Raw genomic sequence first — 17,308 nt, 5'->3', positions numbered from 1 at the left:
CGCCGTAATTCGAGACCGCTGTTCTGATAAAATGAACTTAAATGAACACAAATGAAGGATAAAACTTCGGTAACAAAGCGTTGTACCTGTAGAAAATGAAATGATAAGCTCTGAGCACGCAAGCCCTGGGTTTTGCTACGATGCCGATCTGCTAGTGCACCGAGCGGCAGGCCTAGATCAGTGGAGCGCTCGACCGGCTATCGCTCGCCTTTTGCCAGCCTGAGAGACGCGCTAATCCTGACATTGCCTGACGTCGGTTGTTTGATTGCTGACTTTTCCCTTGAACCGATCAAAAATATTCCGGTTTTACTCTGAAACAAAATAATAAATAATGTTTCGGTAATGTGTTCCGACACACTGCCCATTGTGGTTTAACAAAGCAGGGAGCCCCCTACTTTCCATGGAGCTTCATCGGAGGACTCGGAGACCTGGCTTGATACATTCGAAAGAGTGTCAACCTACGACAAGTGGAACAGTGAGGACAAATTGTGTCACGTCTATTTTTCACTGGAAGAAGCAACGAGAACTTGGTTTGAAAATCGAGAGTCCTCGTTAACGACATGGAACCTGTTCTGCAGCGAGTTCCTAAAGACATTCACAAGTGTCATCAGAAGAAAAAGGGCCGAATGTCTACTGCAAGCATGAGAGCAGCTGCCCAACTTTTTCAGCCCGCCGAACCAGATATGCCCGAGGAGAAGAAACTTCAGTTCCTCATGCGTGGAGTAAACCGAGAACCCTTTGCCGCACTAATGCGCAACCGGCCCAAGACTGTAGAATTTCTAACGGAGGCTTTGATAATTGAGAAGACGCTAGAAATGCGTAATAGGCAGTAAAACCACCCCTCGATGCCAGACAACGCAGAACTTCAAGCATTCTGCTCCAATGATCTGCGAGAGACGATAAGGGCAGCTGTGTGAGAGGAACTCCGGAAGATGTTCCCAGCGTCGCAGTCTCCAGTTAATTTGATTACTGACGTAGTCTGAGATGAAATTTAGCAGTCACTGGGAGTTCCCAAAGTACAGCCGAAATCGCCACAGCCTCGGCCTGAAGCGATGACCTATGCTGCCATCGCCGCCCATCAAAATACCCCTACGCGTCCACACCAGGGCCCTGTAACGCCACAGTTCCGTCGTTACCTGACTATACAAGGTTCGGCAAGGACATACACAAACATGGAATCAAGGATAACATTCACGTAAGTTCTAAATCAGGTAGGCGCATCTTGCGCTGCACAATAACGATTAACGTTTGTTAGCGGGTGAAAGCGGTCACCGAAGAAAGATAAACAAGTACATGTGTCAATATGCCATACGACTCCTCGAGGTAAAAGCTTCACCAAAGCGTCTAATAAGTATTAATATTTATTACGAAACATATTGCACATACCATAATCAATACAAACTACAAGAAGTGAACAATTAAGAAGTTGCATGCTCATCGAACATGCAGTAAAATTAGCTATATATTTAAAATACCAGTACTTGTGGCAGAAACGAGATCAAACCAGTAAAGTGGAGCACCAGATTATAAATGTAATCACAATCACATATAACTGTTGCCAAAGCAGCAGTTGATAATCGTTATGAGATCGAAGTAATCTCAGTCACTTTCACATTTTACCAAAATAGTCTGCATGTCAAGTTCAAAAATGCAGCTAAATTAGCTATATATTTAAAATGGCAGCTCTTGCAGCAGAAATAAGATCAAAGCCGATAAAGCTGAGCATCACAATGTAAATGTAATCAGTCGCATATACCAGTTGCCATAGCAGCAGTTGGTAATCAGTATGACATAGAATTTCCCAGCGCCGTCTCGGAGCAGGTTTGGAGCAGTTACTCACAAAAATGACAGTTTGGAGCAGCATGTAGCAGCATTTCTCTTTTGGAGCAATTAGAGCAGCACTTCCGTCCCTGGCCTTATAAACTTGCGAACATTCGCTAACTATGTAAATTAACAAGCATGTTGTCAGCGCACAGAGGCAAACATGAACACATCACACTTGATGACCGCGGACACTCACAGTCAAAATGCTGGACGTGAGGAAGCGCGGCAGCAGCAGCGAGCGAAGTGACCTTCATGCTGTTTATCGCTTCAACTGGAAACTGAGTGGCAAGAATATAGCACGCACAAAGGTATAAGCAGCCGTCGCACTCAGCCCCCCAATGCAGATCACTTTCAAAATAGGGCGCGCGTGGCCACACAATGTGCAGTTGCTGCACCGCCCCCCCTCCCTCCCCTCCACAAGGCGCCACACAGTGCGACGGAATATGGCACGTTTCCTCCCCACTTTCCTCCCTTAAACATGAGAGATTGAGCCACAATCGTCAGCGCCGACAGCAAAAATACACCTGGAGTGTCCATATCATTGCTATCGCAATATAAGTAGGAGACACACGGTACAATTCGGCGTCCGATATGATGTCCGACACAACCGTACCCGCCTTACGCCACATATCAGACGCCGAATTGTACTGTGTGTCTCCTACTTCACGGCAGCAAATTCAGGGTGCGATCATAATGCTAGAAAAATAAAAAACACACTTCACACTTACTGATTGGTAAAGTGGGGGCTGTGTTCATTATGCGAGTAATTACTGTAATATATCAAATTGCAGTAACCACAGTCTGTGGCCGCCACAGTGCCATCTACGTAAGTCAAAGGAGAAAGCAATATAATAATGCAGATTAAAAAAAAACATGTTGAACTCTCAATTCAAACCTTCCAACCACAACCGAAGTGCTGTGGCCACTACGTAAAAAAACACAAGCAGAGAGAAAGCTTATTCTAAAGTATTTATCTGCGATCACATACTGTAGCTCGGCTAGAGACAAATGGAGCAATGTGTGTCCTCCTCTGTAGTATCTAGGCGGAGTCCTCAGATATCTATCTCACAAGTCATGCACGCAGCACACAAGCGTCAGGAAGACACGACGTAGCTCTCGCATTTGCCGGAATTTAACAAAATGGAAATACACCTTTGTGTCGCCCATTTGCAGCACGGTGCGCTCGCCTCGAATAGAAGGTTGTCTGAATTAACCGATGTGTGGCCAAATATGGCCAGATTAATGAGCTTGATGGCATTAAATAATGCATATGCCTGCTGTGACCAGTCCGAATTATCCAATTTTTCAAATTAATGAGGGTCGAATTAACGAGGTTTTACTGTATAAAGTGTACAAATGAAAACTGTGCTTTCCATTTCAGTCTCACCTGTCATGTTGTACTAAGTGGTGGAGTCTTTGAATGGAAAGCACCCGGCCAGAGTAACCAACATTAATCAAATTTAACAAAAGAAGCCACATGTAATTGCAGCTGCTGACTCACCAGACTTGGTTGGCTTTCCCACGTCCATGGCAATCCGTAGCAGCTGAAACAAACAAGCAACAAATGGCAGTGAGACCCCTGCAATCATTATGTGAACACTTGGACAATACCTTCTAACATAACTTCCAGCAATTTCTTTTAACAATAAGCAGCCGCTAAATCTGGGATACACTCGTTTACATCTACACAGCCACAGTCAAAATCAGCAGTTTTTAGTGATATCTTCTGCTCTGCACTCATTAACTGCAACGGCAACCGACTCTCACGGCAGACACTACTATCTTTTCAAGAACAATTTTTCTGTGATGCACACATTGTCATTGTCCTCAACAGCTGCAGCGTCACCTACTGTGACCTCCAAAATACATACAGACACCACCACCCTTAGAATCTGTGTGGTACGCAAAACCCCACACAAATTACCAAGCACCAAACCTATGCAATAGCAGAGTGGTAAGCACACCCAGCTAACAAGTGCACAATGGCTCAGGGATGCAAGTTCAAATACTAGTGATGATGGCGAAGTTCAGTCCTTTTCCCTATGGTAAGGGTGAAGCTGAGATTAAACAGGTGGCCTGATGATGACAAGGTAATGATGACCTGATAGCTTTGTCATCGGCACGAGAGATGAACAGAGCAAACCCAGTTTCGAGCTTTTGTTGCTGTCACAGCGAAATTTCAGACTGCTTGTAATTTTCTACTGAATGTAATTCACTAGTTTCCTCACATAAGACCTCCTGATAGGTGGTAACAAGCCTAACAGAGCAATCACTTGGTACACAGTGGTATTAGACAAAAGTTAGCGGTACAGTAAAGATGTCATTCCAGTTTCACTAGAATCTCAATGTCAAATGGAGAAGGAAACAATTTTAACAAGTGTCTGTTGAATTAGCATATGTTTATTTTGTTAGGTGCATCAACTTCATTTTAAGTTTACGTAAAATCTCCCCACGTGCTACAATTTTTCATCTCATGCAAATGATACCTGCCTACAAACTGTAGGAAGAACATGCACAAAACTGCTTCAACGTGACAACAGCCTCTCAGCCTCCTATGCAATGCAAATGCCATTAACTTACTTTTTAATAATAGCGTGGTATACAATTAAACGAAACACCTAGATGGTTATTTAATAAAGCCAATATACCTAAAACACTTCTTTTATTGTGAGAAAATATGGCTGATAAGACGCATTTGGCTGACATCTATGCATTAAAATATGCCATCAGCATAGCTCCAAGCCATATTTCAGCTGTTGTCGGTAGCCAAATACAGTGCAGACCGCTTATAATGTAAGTTGCCGGAGTCACGAATATCCGCATAAGTGGCACCACACTATAACCAAAACAATGATTTTATTTCAATAGCAATTACATGGACACTCCAGGCGCATTTCTGCTGTCGCCGTGACATTCCGTACAAATTCCAAGGGAGACAAAATTGTCGCCGCGCGCCGTATGCTGTATGTGCAAGTGAAAGCGTCCGAGGGTGAGCCGGCAATGCCGGCTGAATCGCCGGCTCAAAGCGGAAAAAAAAGTGCACCGTCTTCCGTTGCGCGCATGGCTCCGGGCGGAGGATAGGGACGGGAGGGGCGCGTTCCACTCCGGGCGGATGGGGGGCAGCGCGTCCACTGGGGCCTCTGTATCTTGAAAGCCATTTGCGACGAGGGCACAGTCCACCGTACGTTGTGTTTTCGCAGCTTAGTTCACGCTGATGCGAGACGGAGCACAAACGTCAATTCGCTCACTGCTGCAGTCGCGCTTCCTCACTATAGCATTGTGACAGCAAGTTACGCGGGTGACACCATGCTTGTTAATGTACAGAGCCGCGGCGGCAGATGCGCTTTTGCGCGCTCCCGCCATTGCGTCATTCTGCCTGCTCCGCGCCAGAAATGCTGGGATGCATGGCCGGCGCGCCAGGCAAGATATAGGACTGGAGCTATTCACTCGCCAGCAACATTGGAACGCGCCTGAAGGCGCCAGACACGTCGGTTGTGTCGTGTCGTTGGAGTATAGTACGCTGGTTGTTCGCCATCAGTGACATCGAGGAGCTCGACACACGCGTTACGTTGGAGTATATCTGCAGCTTGAGGGGAGCGTTCGCCGTCTCGGTTGACTGCCCAACTTCCAGGCAGCCGCACTGTAACCAGTATTTCGTCTCTCGCAACTGCACTATAGACCGTTTTTTCATGGGCGCCGCCATTGCGTAGGCAGTGGCGCCATCTATGGGCAGTTGGCATGATGGCTTGGACGAACGCCCGTGTTGTATGCTGTGGTATACGCTCGGCGGCAGTTTCTGGTAGATTTTTTCGCACTCGCGCAGTCTATTTAGCATGAAATGGTGTCCTTCTATGTGGGGAATGTCCTGTGAGGCATAGTGAAGGAATTTAAGTCTGAAGTAATTAAGCGGCTAGAGTAACTGCTGGTGTTAGGGTGGACGGAGCACCCTGCGCGAGGTGCACGCGTTTGAGCTTACAATCAGCCTCGGATATCAGTTAGGTATTTATGAAAATTCGTTTCACGAATGTTACCTTACTGCAGCATTCTCAGCACTGTAATTCTAAGCTCTGGTTTAGCTGCAACGAGTAGTTACGAAACATTTGACGATCCTAACAGCGTGAGTACCGTTCTGCTGGAGAATAAGTCGTGCTGTTTACTTCGACAAGCGTTCAAGTTGTTATGTGTAGATACACTGGCCGACTACCTTGTTTGCTGGGCAAGGTTTCCGCCTACAAATAAAATAGTTTGGTTAATAATAACCGCATACCGTACAGTGTGAATCAAACTTTTCGAGTGGTCGAACGACCAGCTGCAGATTGTGCGAGCGCCCCCAGTACTAAATGCTGTGTTATAGATCTGTTTGTTCTATATAGCGTATGGTCCAAGTGGTCCAAATATGCGGCACGACCATGCAGAGTCTTATTGCGTCGTTATCCCGTGTTCTGCTTTATTTTGCCGCAAAAGAAGGACATACGAACTCTTTTTTTTTTTCAGTCTCCTAAGTTCACTCATTTATGACGCATTCACCCACGTTACGGAAGTTGTGTCCCTACAAATAGCTGTTGGATTCTCTTTACTGCGATCCCCTTTGTACGTCCCTTACAGGGCAAAAAAGGCAATGCTGATCTAAGCACGAAGCAATTGTTTGTATCATGTTGGTTTGCCAATCGCAGTGCTCGCTGTGTTGAGCAAAGCCTTCGGACTCTTGCAGGAGGCTAGCGTAGACATAGTGATTTGAAGTCTACTAGACTTAAAATGCATGAGAACGATGCCGGTGGCTGATGGAAATGTTTTACAGCAACTCTTCGTCGAGTGAAAACCAATACATCCAACATAGTTCACAACACATACACACACCGCGGCTGATGATGCGCGTCACATTTTTTCACATCCAAGAGAAATTCCCAGATACTGTGGCCACTGCTGCACCTAAAGGCTACACAGTGGTTGTTCAACGACCTCGTAAGAACTGACATCCCGTAAATTGCACTCAGAACTAGCTAAAACACCTCCGAATCGTTCCGCAGCGCACCACCGGCAACACATTCAAGCTGCGCCGCGCCGGCTCGCACAAGTCAGAAAGGAGGAAAGGCTCGTCGCGCGCCCATTCCTCCTCGCTCGATGAAAAGGTCTATAAGCGATACGCGTATACATAGAGTGCTATGAGAAAATTAACGGGAGTCTGAAAAGACCGTCGTATTATATCCAGTCCTGCACTATAAGCGGTTACATTATAAGTGGTCCATACTGTACTAGCTGAGCATTCCCTTGAAAAGCGGAACATACTGTACATCAATGCAAGTCTGCTGCAAGGGATGGCTTCAGTGCTCTCTCAAATTTTTCTCACTTTCTAGCATATGAAAGCTCTCCAGTCAGCACTAGCAGCATAGTACCTACAAAGAAATACTAAATCAGAGCGGACAAGCACATTATACTCTTTGGGAACTTCTGCATTCAGTAGAAAAATGTGTTTATATTTTAAAGAATGTCAAGGTTAAACTTTAATAGTGAAAAGCTCAGCTAGTTGGCCCTGGTTACTAAATATCATGTTAGAGGAAAAAGGCAGACAAATGAAGGGAGTACGACAGGACACGTGCTAGATCTGTTTCTCTTCACTTCGCAATGTTTTTTTTTTTCTTTTTTCTGCTAGCACAATGTTTAGGGCTTACTCACACCAGTGACTAGCAGAGGTCACGCGACAAAGTTGGTCGCTAACCAGTCACAAGTGGTCGCTTTGGTCGAAAAGCAACTGTTTTGGGTCAGTCACGCAACTGCAGTCACAAAGCTGCTGAGTGGTTTTAAACTTTTGACAAAGACTGCACATCTTCCACTCTAGTGAACACAGTGACACTGCTTACCTCTATGGGCAGCGACCGAGCCTGTGCGTTGGAGCCGTCCTGTTTGAATACCATGGGCAGCCCATCTGCGACAGCACAAAGGGAGACAAAATGGTAACAAAGTTTTAAAGTGATGAATGGCAAGTTCAGCACTGTTGTAAATGAGGTAGCGAAAAAAACAACACAATCAGGCAGTCTAATCTAGCAGTTTAAAAAGAAGCGTGCTACAAACTAAGTCATCGTCCTGTGTTTACAGCTCATAAGGGCCACTGCTAATTTGAATCACTGTAAGACTAATATCTATGGTGGAAAGAAAGCGGTGTAAACAAAGGAACATATTTAGTGCTACAGTGCAGAGATGTTTCTAAACTACAAAGTCCTAAACCTCCTTACCCGCCGTGGTTGCTTAGTGGTTATGGCGTTGGGCTGCTAAGCACGAGGTCACGGCAGTCGCATTTCAATGGGGGCGAAATGTAGAAAACACCCGTGTACTGAGATTTAGGTGCACATTAAAGAGCCCCAGGTGGTCCATATTAATCCGGAGACCCCCACTACGGCGTTCCTCATAATCAGGTGGTAGTTTTGGCACGTAAAACACCATAATTTAAATCTCCTCTTAATATTCATGACATTAAATTCACAGCTTGATATGCAAATATTTCCTTTCTTGTACAGTGAATTTCTTACAAGGAAACCGACTTGTAAGGTACAACTTCTGCGCCCCTTTTCTGTCGACAGAAAGCTCATCAGCGACATAGCTCACAAACGCAGCAGTTATATGGAATACACCACATAAAATTTCTGGAAGAATTTTGAGTCTGCAATCATGTTTACGGAGTCAAAGGCTGAAAACAGTGATAAGGTAGTACTACAGCGATAGCATGCTAACATAAGAGAGATGGCATAAGGAAGTGCAGTCCTAGTCTTGAAATATTGTTCATTAAAGGGACACTAAAGAGACAAATAATTTCACCTGTAAGTAAATTACCCTTCCACAATACTTAGAATGCCACTCTTACCGGTAAGCGAGAAGTGGCTTGGTAAGCCAGAAAAGGCACAAAAAGGAAAGACAAGCAGGCGACGCCACCTTGAAGTTTCCGCATCACCTCGCCGTGACGTCATGGATCTTTTTCACTAAAAATGGACTACATTGTGTTCTAAAGGAGCCAAAGCTTCAACATGGCAAGTTTGGGGAGCTTTGATTGAGCCAACACTGCCCAAATACAAAAAATATACTTCAAAATCCGTGACATCACACCAACATATTAGCGCTGAGGTTTCGTCCTGAAATTCGAAAAAAAGGAAACTGACCTTCACTTTCTCTTGTAATAATCAACCTGTTATCGCAAAGTTGACAAAAGTAGTCTTTGAAGAATACCTTATCACTCTAAACTGATTTAGTGTTTCTCTTTAGTTTCCCTTTAGGGCAATAATCATGTGGCCCATGTCTTCAGAACTACTGAACTACTGCAACACATAAACACTTTACTCACACCCTCTTAAAGTCAAACTATCGAAGTCAAAGTTTACTATCCAAGTCTTCAAAAACTAACGAGCACTTCAACGTGTGATTCTACAAAGTTCCTCTTCCAGCAGTACCAATGATCCTTCACAACACGGTGAGTTCATGCGGTTTGACGATGCAGGGAGGCCCCAGAACAGACTCGCAAATTTACATGCATGCAAAAGCATTTACACTTGCTACTGCTGTTCTGTCGGCGCCCTCATTTACATGCAGGCAGATCCACTTTTTAACATGAGCTTTCGTTACATTGTAATGCACACTGAAGAGTGCATGTTCCAGGCCACCATAGCAAGTACTGTCATATGCAATTATACTATGACCAAAAAAGTTTACAGACCAAGGGATCTGACAAAAAGCTGAATACCTCCGCAGCCTCAAAACGCAGCCTGGTATTCCCTTTTCCAGCCTCTACTGGCATATGCGAACATCATTTAAAGGCTGCTCGGATATTTAGCGTTATCTGAGATCCCGTGGTCCTTAAACTTTTTGGTCGACAGTACATCATACCTTTCACACCTGAGCATAGACAATAAGGCAGGTTGCGGCATTAATTTTGAGTAGGACTGGCCATCTCTCCTTTGCTTAATAAAATGTTTACAGAAGTTCATGCTTCTCTGCCTGAAAACGCTTAGCCAAACAATGAATGCCACAAGGAATCTTTAAGGAAACCTTGAAACCGTGGGGACGTTTTTTGTGATCGCCTGACCCCTTTGCAAGGCAGTAAGCAGGATGCTCCGTTGCGATGCTGACATGGACGAAAATACTACAGAATGCTTATCATAACAGCAGGCTACATTTGAAAGAATGTTTGCATACACAGAAAGTGAGCGACAATCTGAGTCTCCGTGCCGTTCTTATGGCAGCCCTTCAGTTTCACTCACACACTTTCACTCGTCTCTGTAAGACGATAGCAGGCAATGACACAGCAAAGTGAAATTTAATGTTGTCCTTGACTGGTGGCGTATCAGCAAATCCCCCATATATAGACAGCTGGGGATGCTTGTTGTTCTAAGTTGACATGATTGAACAACTATTGCGCTAGTGCTTACAGCCCCCCTGAACACTTGTCAAAACTTTTAAGAGTGGTGTGCAACAATGTGTGTTAATGATGTCTGGTGGAAGCCACCAAGGCCAAAACAATTGCTTTCCGAGCAAGCTGCATCTAATTAGCCCTAGGCCACTGCTAGTAGTGTTGCACTTTATGCAGCAAAGACAGCTGCTGCGGTAATAATTACACAAGGCAATCGCACACCTTGGTTTTGCATCTGACGCCGCTAAGGCAAGCCTGGTAGGGAGTGGTATGGCTGATAAACAGGTGCAGTGAATGCCAACATCACAGAAAGAGGTGCGAGTAGCAGAGACTAGCCTACCTGTAAACACATTCTCAAAAGCAAGTCATTTTGTACAAGCACAACAGCCTTCCACAAATGGCCTGCATGCGCTTCTGAGCGCACCACTCCCTAGTTTTAGACAAAAGCACCGAGAGCTTAACATAGTCATTGAACACCCGCACAACAAAGAGTTGCGTCATTTTGGTGGAAATTATTTGCTCTCCTACAAGAAAGTATGCGCTCTGTGGGACCTGTAAATAGCTGGTAGTCTTACTGACTCGTCCCTCGCGTAACATTCTGGTGGAGGTGGAACGTTCCCCGTCCTCGCCACGGAGCTCCGAAGCGGCCGCTCCGTCGTCTTCTCAGCCATGGCTTCCGATGGAAACACCTCGTCGCCACCTACACCTGCGGCGCCAACCACAACGTACGTTACGGTTCCTAGTCTCCGTGATCCTGGGACATTCTCTGCCCAGAATGGCGTTGACGTCGACGACTGGCTCAGCATGCATGAGCGTGTTAGCCGAAGCCACCACTGGGACCCTACCATCATGCTTGCCAATGTGCTCTTTTATCTGGACGGGACACCGCTTGTCTGGTTTCGCACCCATGAGGTTGAGATATCCAGCTGGGACAGTTTCAAAGAGCGGCTTCGCGACCTATTTGGCAGCCCATCAGGTCGCCACCAGGCTGCGCGAAACGAGCTTGCTTCCCGTGTCCAGTCGTCGACAGAATCGTATGTCTCCTACATACAGGAAGTGCTCGCGCTTTGCCGGAAAGTCGACGAGCACATGTCCGAGGTTGACAAGGTGGGCCATATCCTAAAAGGCATCACGGACGACGCCTTCAATTTGCTCGTCTATAACGACGTTTCTACTGTCGAAGCCGTCGTCAAAGAATGCAGCCGCTACGAAGTAGCCAAAAGCCGCCGCGTCGTCCCACAGTTTTCCCGGCTCCCAAACACCCCTGCCACGTCCTCTTACCCCGCACCTCCACCAGAATGTTACGCGAAGGACGAGTCAGTAAGACTACCAGCTATTTACAGGTTGTATTTACAACAGTGGTTGCAGCGCTCAGCGGTTAGATTCACACCGCGAGCCCAGCTCCTTCTTCCTCTTCTTTTCTCGAGTGATGGCGCCCGCGCGCCTCGTTCTAAACAACCAAATACCACACACGTGTAGCAATATGTAAACATAACTTCACACCTGTCCGTACTGTATGACCCAAGGCCTGGATGCGCGCAACTTCCTGTATGAAGCTGTAGACATCTTCTGGGAGGTTTTTGCCCAGCTCGTCTCGGGGCTGCGGCTGTGGCTGTGACTGGAGGAGCTGGCCACTAGGCAGAGTGTAGGCAGGCACACGAGTGCCATCCCGGAAGGAAACACGCACATTCTGACGTGCCTCCTTCGCACGCATGAAGGCCTCCAAGCATGGCACTGAACAAAGGATTCCCTTGGGACCAGCACTTGCCACCTGCACAGGCTGCAAACCAACATCAGTAGGGAAAGTTGAAGTGAGCTGGTGTAAACACAGAGCAAAGAGAGACAAGAACAACAAAGGAAAGACGAGCATCTGTCCTGTTACTTTTTTCTTTGTCACGTTCCTCTCCCTTTTGCCAAATTTCACAAGACCAATGCAAGTACTTTGCAGATTTAAAGTTCTGCAAGCTGAAAACAAACTGCCAACAGGTTCAGTGCCCCCTGACGTCATCTCATGACCTCTTTGCAAGAGAGCAGTGAAAGTGCAAAAATAAAAATCAGGAATGAGTTGCCATTAAGCTCCTTGTGTTTACAAACTTCTAACTGACTGACCAAGGATGCACTGCCCATAAGATGCACATCACAAAAGGACCCATTCAATATTTGCACGTCGGTCCAACCATATTCCAGCCACACTGCAATGCACACTTTTAAGACCATCACAGTCACCTTTCAGTAAGGTATGCTCATATTCAGGATCACGTTAGTAAGAGGTGTCTGCTGCGCAGGACATACCGTGAGGCATTGGGCACATAGCTTGTACGCGCAGCCGGGCTCCTTGCGGGCGCTCTCCAGGGACGGGCGGCTGCGCCGCGCCAGTTCGTAGAAGCGCCCCTTCTCCGGTAGCACCTGGAAGGCAGTTGACAAGTTCGCAGCCGATTCGAATGCTACGTCCGCGAAGTCTTACCTGTGTGCAGAAGTTGGGGTAGACGCGACTGAGGCCGGCGTCCTTGGAGATGTCGTACATCATGAGCGCCAGCATGGTATTGTTGAGGGGAAACATGTGGAACCAGAAGCGCGACGTTTTGGTGATGCCGTCATGCGGCCGCTGGAAAAGCGCGGGACAGGCTACGTTCAACTTGCTCAGGTAGAGCTGGAACGTCCGCACTGGGCACAGCGGGTTCTCAGGATCATCAGGCACCGACGCTCCACCCGCTATTTTCCACTGCAGCCGTCGGCGCCCGTCGGCCGGCGACTTGAGTAGCGCGAAAGAGTCCTTGCGCATAGCGTGCTGGTTCTCGATGCCATCCGAGCCAAGGTGGATCATGAGATCGAACCAGACCTTCTGTTGTAGTCCGCGCGGGGTGTTTATAACGCGCCAAAAGTACTGTCCAATCTTTGTCAAGTCTTCGGCTGTGATGACCACGGCATCCGCTGCCTGGCCCATTCTGCTCGCTCCTCCCGCGTTCGCGGCCCCCGATGCAGAAGGTGCCGCCAGTGGCGCGAACACTGGGTCGCGGCCCAGATCGAAATCAGCGCCGTACAGAGAGCGTAAGTAATTGTTGAGGCCAACCTGAAAGCGTCGCAGTGAGCGTGCGCTATGCAGCGGGCCCTGCCTGGTACGAGATGAATCGACGTACTCCCGGGCCAAGCCGGCCAGTGCGAGCTTGTCGAGCTGTCGCAGGCTGGCCGAGCCCTTCTTGGCGCAGAAATCTCGGAATCCTAATAAACCGTGGGTGCGAAGCAACCTCTCCTCGTCCGGCGCCTCGGCAGCGGCGCTACACTGCATGGCATCGGTGCGGCGGCATCAGCCCGCGCGACAAACACACGGGCCAAACAACGACGCTTCTTCGCTTTGTCTTGCGCACCCACACCATTGGGCAGCCCTTCGCTGTGGGCCGCCCAGTAGACGCACTCGTTCGCTTTGGCGAAACTGTCTTTGTTATGGTTTTGCATTTCGACGGACGCTGATGATGATAGCAGTTGTCAACCTGAGCCGTTCGCGCAACGTTGACTTGCGCAGCCGAGGTTACTTATAGTCGTGCTCTACTGTAAATGTTAAATGACACTTAACAATTATGCTTTCCGTCGCTCTGTATCTGATACAGCACATACTATAGGTTCTCTTCATGCATGCCGTTCATTTACAGCCGCTTGGGCATGGTTATACTGGCTGGTACGCGCTACTCTAGCGCTTTTTGCCCCGAGGTGAAGGGCATTTTCTCGCGTTAAATGTACGTACTAGAGCTCTAAACCCTAGAAAAAAGTTGTTTAAAGCCTCAGAACGACGCGAATAATTTAATATAACGGCTTTTCTGCAGCCGGTTTCGGTTTCGTTTCCAGGTGGATACTGTGCCGTGACGTCACGGTACAATATGTGGCAGCAGGACATTGCGACGTTTCGACACTCGCTTCTTCTCGCTCGGTCGCCTCGTATGCTGCTACTCCTTTGTCAGGGCCGATGTAGCAGCATAACGGAAGACCGTGCGAGCCGGAGCGAGAGTCAAAATTTTATTGGCCAAAACGTCGCAACGTTCTGTTCCCACGTGTCGCGATGTCACGAAACAGTCGTCCTGGGAAACGAAACCGAAAATGGCTGTATAAATATGCCGACTACCATTGTCTAGTACACTCTAATGCCGACCTTCACTCCACATTAGTTGTGAGCGCTTGAGTACTAATAACGTGTTCCCCCTACAAAAATACAGCGCCTTGGTTAGGCAACTGTGCAAAACCGATAAAATAATGTGTCAACTGGTAATGACTGTTGGGCTCTGAATTCTTATTGAAGTCTTCATTAATGTTATAAACTGTAAAAAATTTTAAGAAAAAAAAAAAAAAGAAAACGTGAACTGACCATTGTGGAATTCCCATACATGCAAAAGTTAAGTATCAGTGTAAATATAAAGCCACCTGTAATGCAATTGCAGAATTACCATATGCATAACTTTGTTATATGCAATTGGAAGCAATTAATTTTTTTTTCCTGAAATATTTCTCAAAGTTTTTAAGTTTACGGAGGAACTAAGTCAACATTATAAGAATAAGCATCAGTTACCGATGCTTTCCTTTAAATGCATCAAATTTTATTTGTCAGTTCAGCAGTTATACTGTAATGAGAGCATACCGCAATGAGAGTAGCTGCTCCGAAACAACTGTGGGCTGCACCTTTTTGCAATATTAAGTTGTTACATCCAAATGAAATGGCTAATAAGAATGGCACGTGAGTTGGGGTTGTCGCTTTTGCTATTATATTATGTGTCCCACATATTTGTGCCAAAATATATAAATAAAAACGCAAGTGCCACATATAGCTGGACAGAACCAAGCTAATATTGTCTCCCGTCGCTTGGAGCAAGTCGGAATGTTTTTTGCACTTTACCTAATTACATAACTAGTTATTAATTAATCAACTGCACAAATATTACAATCAGAGCAAAAATGTCAATGAAAAAATTGTAGATTGTGAAAAATTCCCGATCCAGCTTTCTGTTGCTCAATACAAGCTACATAAAAGTTTTTTTCAAGCCTGAAAGAAAGTCTGCGAAATAGGCAAAAGCCAATAACATTACCTTATTTCTGTCCAGCTATGCAGCACTTGTATACTTTTTAATTTTGGCACAAGTTACATCGGTGATTACCCAGTATATGATATGTCTTTTCCTTCAGTAAGGTACGAGACCAGGCTATTTAGTGTTCCGTATCGTTAAACGGCACAAAACAAGACAAAGGATGGAAAAAAGTGGGGACCAAGACTTTTCCTTGTTTACATGCTTTGCCAGCCAAGATATTGGAAGGAAATGCAGAAAGAATACCGGAATCATTCAAATGAGATCCATTCAAACATCATTTCCAATCAGCAAAATAAAAATAAATCGGGAAGTACAGTAGGTGGGTCTCGGAGGGATTCATACATCCCTTGATATTCCACTTGAACGCTTGTAGAATCACATTATCATGTTCAGAGATGATATCTGGGGCTGTATTATGCAGTCGTGTTGTCTATCTTTTTTTTTTTTAGAGCCAATCAAAGATGCGTCATACATCACATTACTCAGAAATTAGGATAAGTCTACCGAAAGTTATGCCTCCTGAAAATAGTGTTAAGCAACAGCAGCACTTTATTTAACATAAAGAAACTTATTCGGTTATTTGAATGCACCCTATGACAACGAAAATGTCTAGCAGTGTAGTGGGCTGAAAACGGATTTGACCACGAGTTTCACTCGGGTTGTTTATCACAATCTATTCTGTGTGAAATGTCACTTAACTAATTAGTTTAGGTAAGGAGAGCATTCAAACATGGCTCGAGTTTCTCAATATCTTCTTTCACACTCACCTGTCCAAACTTATCTAGTAGACTTCCCTGGGCCAATCCTCACCTCGTACTGTGAGGCAGGCGACAGTAAATCCACCAGTTCACAGACCTTCACATTCCACACTCTCAACTTTAGGGCTCTTGAAGTTATTTACTTCATCAGAGAGTTCAACATCTGGTACATCCATGTTTGTGATAAATACCAGAAACCACTGTTCTTGCTATTTTGGTTCGTAAGGCTGTAACTTCTAACAAGAAAAACAAAAAAACAGCATCAAGAAGCAAGGGGTTGGGGGTGTGTTTTTTATGAAAAGTACTGTATTCAGAAACACAATGTGAAAACGAAATAATGTGGTGATACACCAATACAAACTTTGCACAAATGAATTTATTGAAAGGTTTTACATAAATAAGTCTGGTACACTTTTAAAATCTCCAAGATGCTGTTCCAAATTATTTATTGGTAAAGCATATTGGTAGCCTACAAGCAACACAATGTACAGCCTAGATGACAACAAAATACACGATGCTTTAAGAAAAGTTTAAGCAGTTAGGAATGGATTCGCTTGAATGGATTCACTTCAGTTGTCTGCTGTGTGAACACCTGACAGAGCACTTGCGATGCAGCTTATGTGCCGATTTAGGGAGAACTGGCAAATGGCATGCTAGTATAGGGGGCTGAACTAGCACAGCAGGCAAATGGGGGAAAAAATTGCCTTTGCTGGTGCAAACAATCATATGACAACCCTATTAGGCCACAAGGTTTTCTTTCATTTGCTGTACCCTTTTCTCATACTGGGTTAACATTTTTTGCCACTTTTGTAAGCTTTACCTTACCATTTGGTTGCCCCATTCTCAGCTTTTTGCAATAGTATTTTCCTCAACCGTGTCTTGCAGTGGGTGGCCACACTTTTTCCTGGCACTTGAATTATCTTTGTTGCCAACTTTTCGACACTTGCCATCTTCTCTTGTCACTGTGTGGCCAAACAATATTCTATTTTGAGCCTCTGCTGCAATGCCATTCACTTTCACGAAGCTTCAAGCATGGTCTGCCTGCCTGCCGGGAGTCTCGCCGCTACTCAACGACACACTCAGCAATTGGTCGTGGGAGGCGTGACTCTCCGAACTGGACTTGGGAAGCCAATTGGCGACCCTCGACCAGGCCCGGCGCGCCGCAATAGCCAGTGGGGCCCTGGAAGAAGGGCTCCAACCAGAGTAACCAAGCACAATCTTTATTTCAAAAAAGTCTCTCTCTGCCTATCAGGACTCAATTTTTC

General features: G+C 45.9%; 1 protein-coding gene across 1 annotated transcript in view; it reads right to left on the bottom strand.

Annotated features, from left to right (window-relative positions):
* LOC119461049 (uncharacterized) overlaps nt 1-13,671 on the bottom strand; it is a 36,687-nt gene extending 23,016 nt beyond the window's left edge. The window contains exons 1-5 of the mRNA XM_037722228.2: nt 12,681-13,671; nt 12,509-12,622; nt 11,720-11,996; nt 7,683-7,747; nt 3,326-3,368 (exon numbers count right to left, since the gene is read on the bottom strand). Of these exons, the coding sequence (XP_037578156.1) occupies nt 3,326-3,368; nt 7,683-7,747; nt 11,720-11,996; nt 12,509-12,622; nt 12,681-13,502 (1,321 nt within the window). The 5' untranslated portion in view covers nt 13,503-13,671. The remainder of the gene's footprint in view (nt 1-3,325; nt 3,369-7,682; nt 7,748-11,719; nt 11,997-12,508; nt 12,623-12,680) is intronic.
* Between the last annotated feature and the right edge of the window lie 3,637 nt (nt 13,672-17,308).

Source organism: Dermacentor silvarum, chromosome 8, assembly GCF_013339745.2.
Source record: "Dermacentor silvarum isolate Dsil-2018 chromosome 8, BIME_Dsil_1.4, whole genome shotgun sequence".
Classification (NCBI taxonomy): domain Eukaryota; kingdom Metazoa; phylum Arthropoda; class Arachnida; order Ixodida; family Ixodidae; genus Dermacentor; species Dermacentor silvarum.
This window is presented reverse-complemented; position numbering and strand designations above follow the sequence as displayed.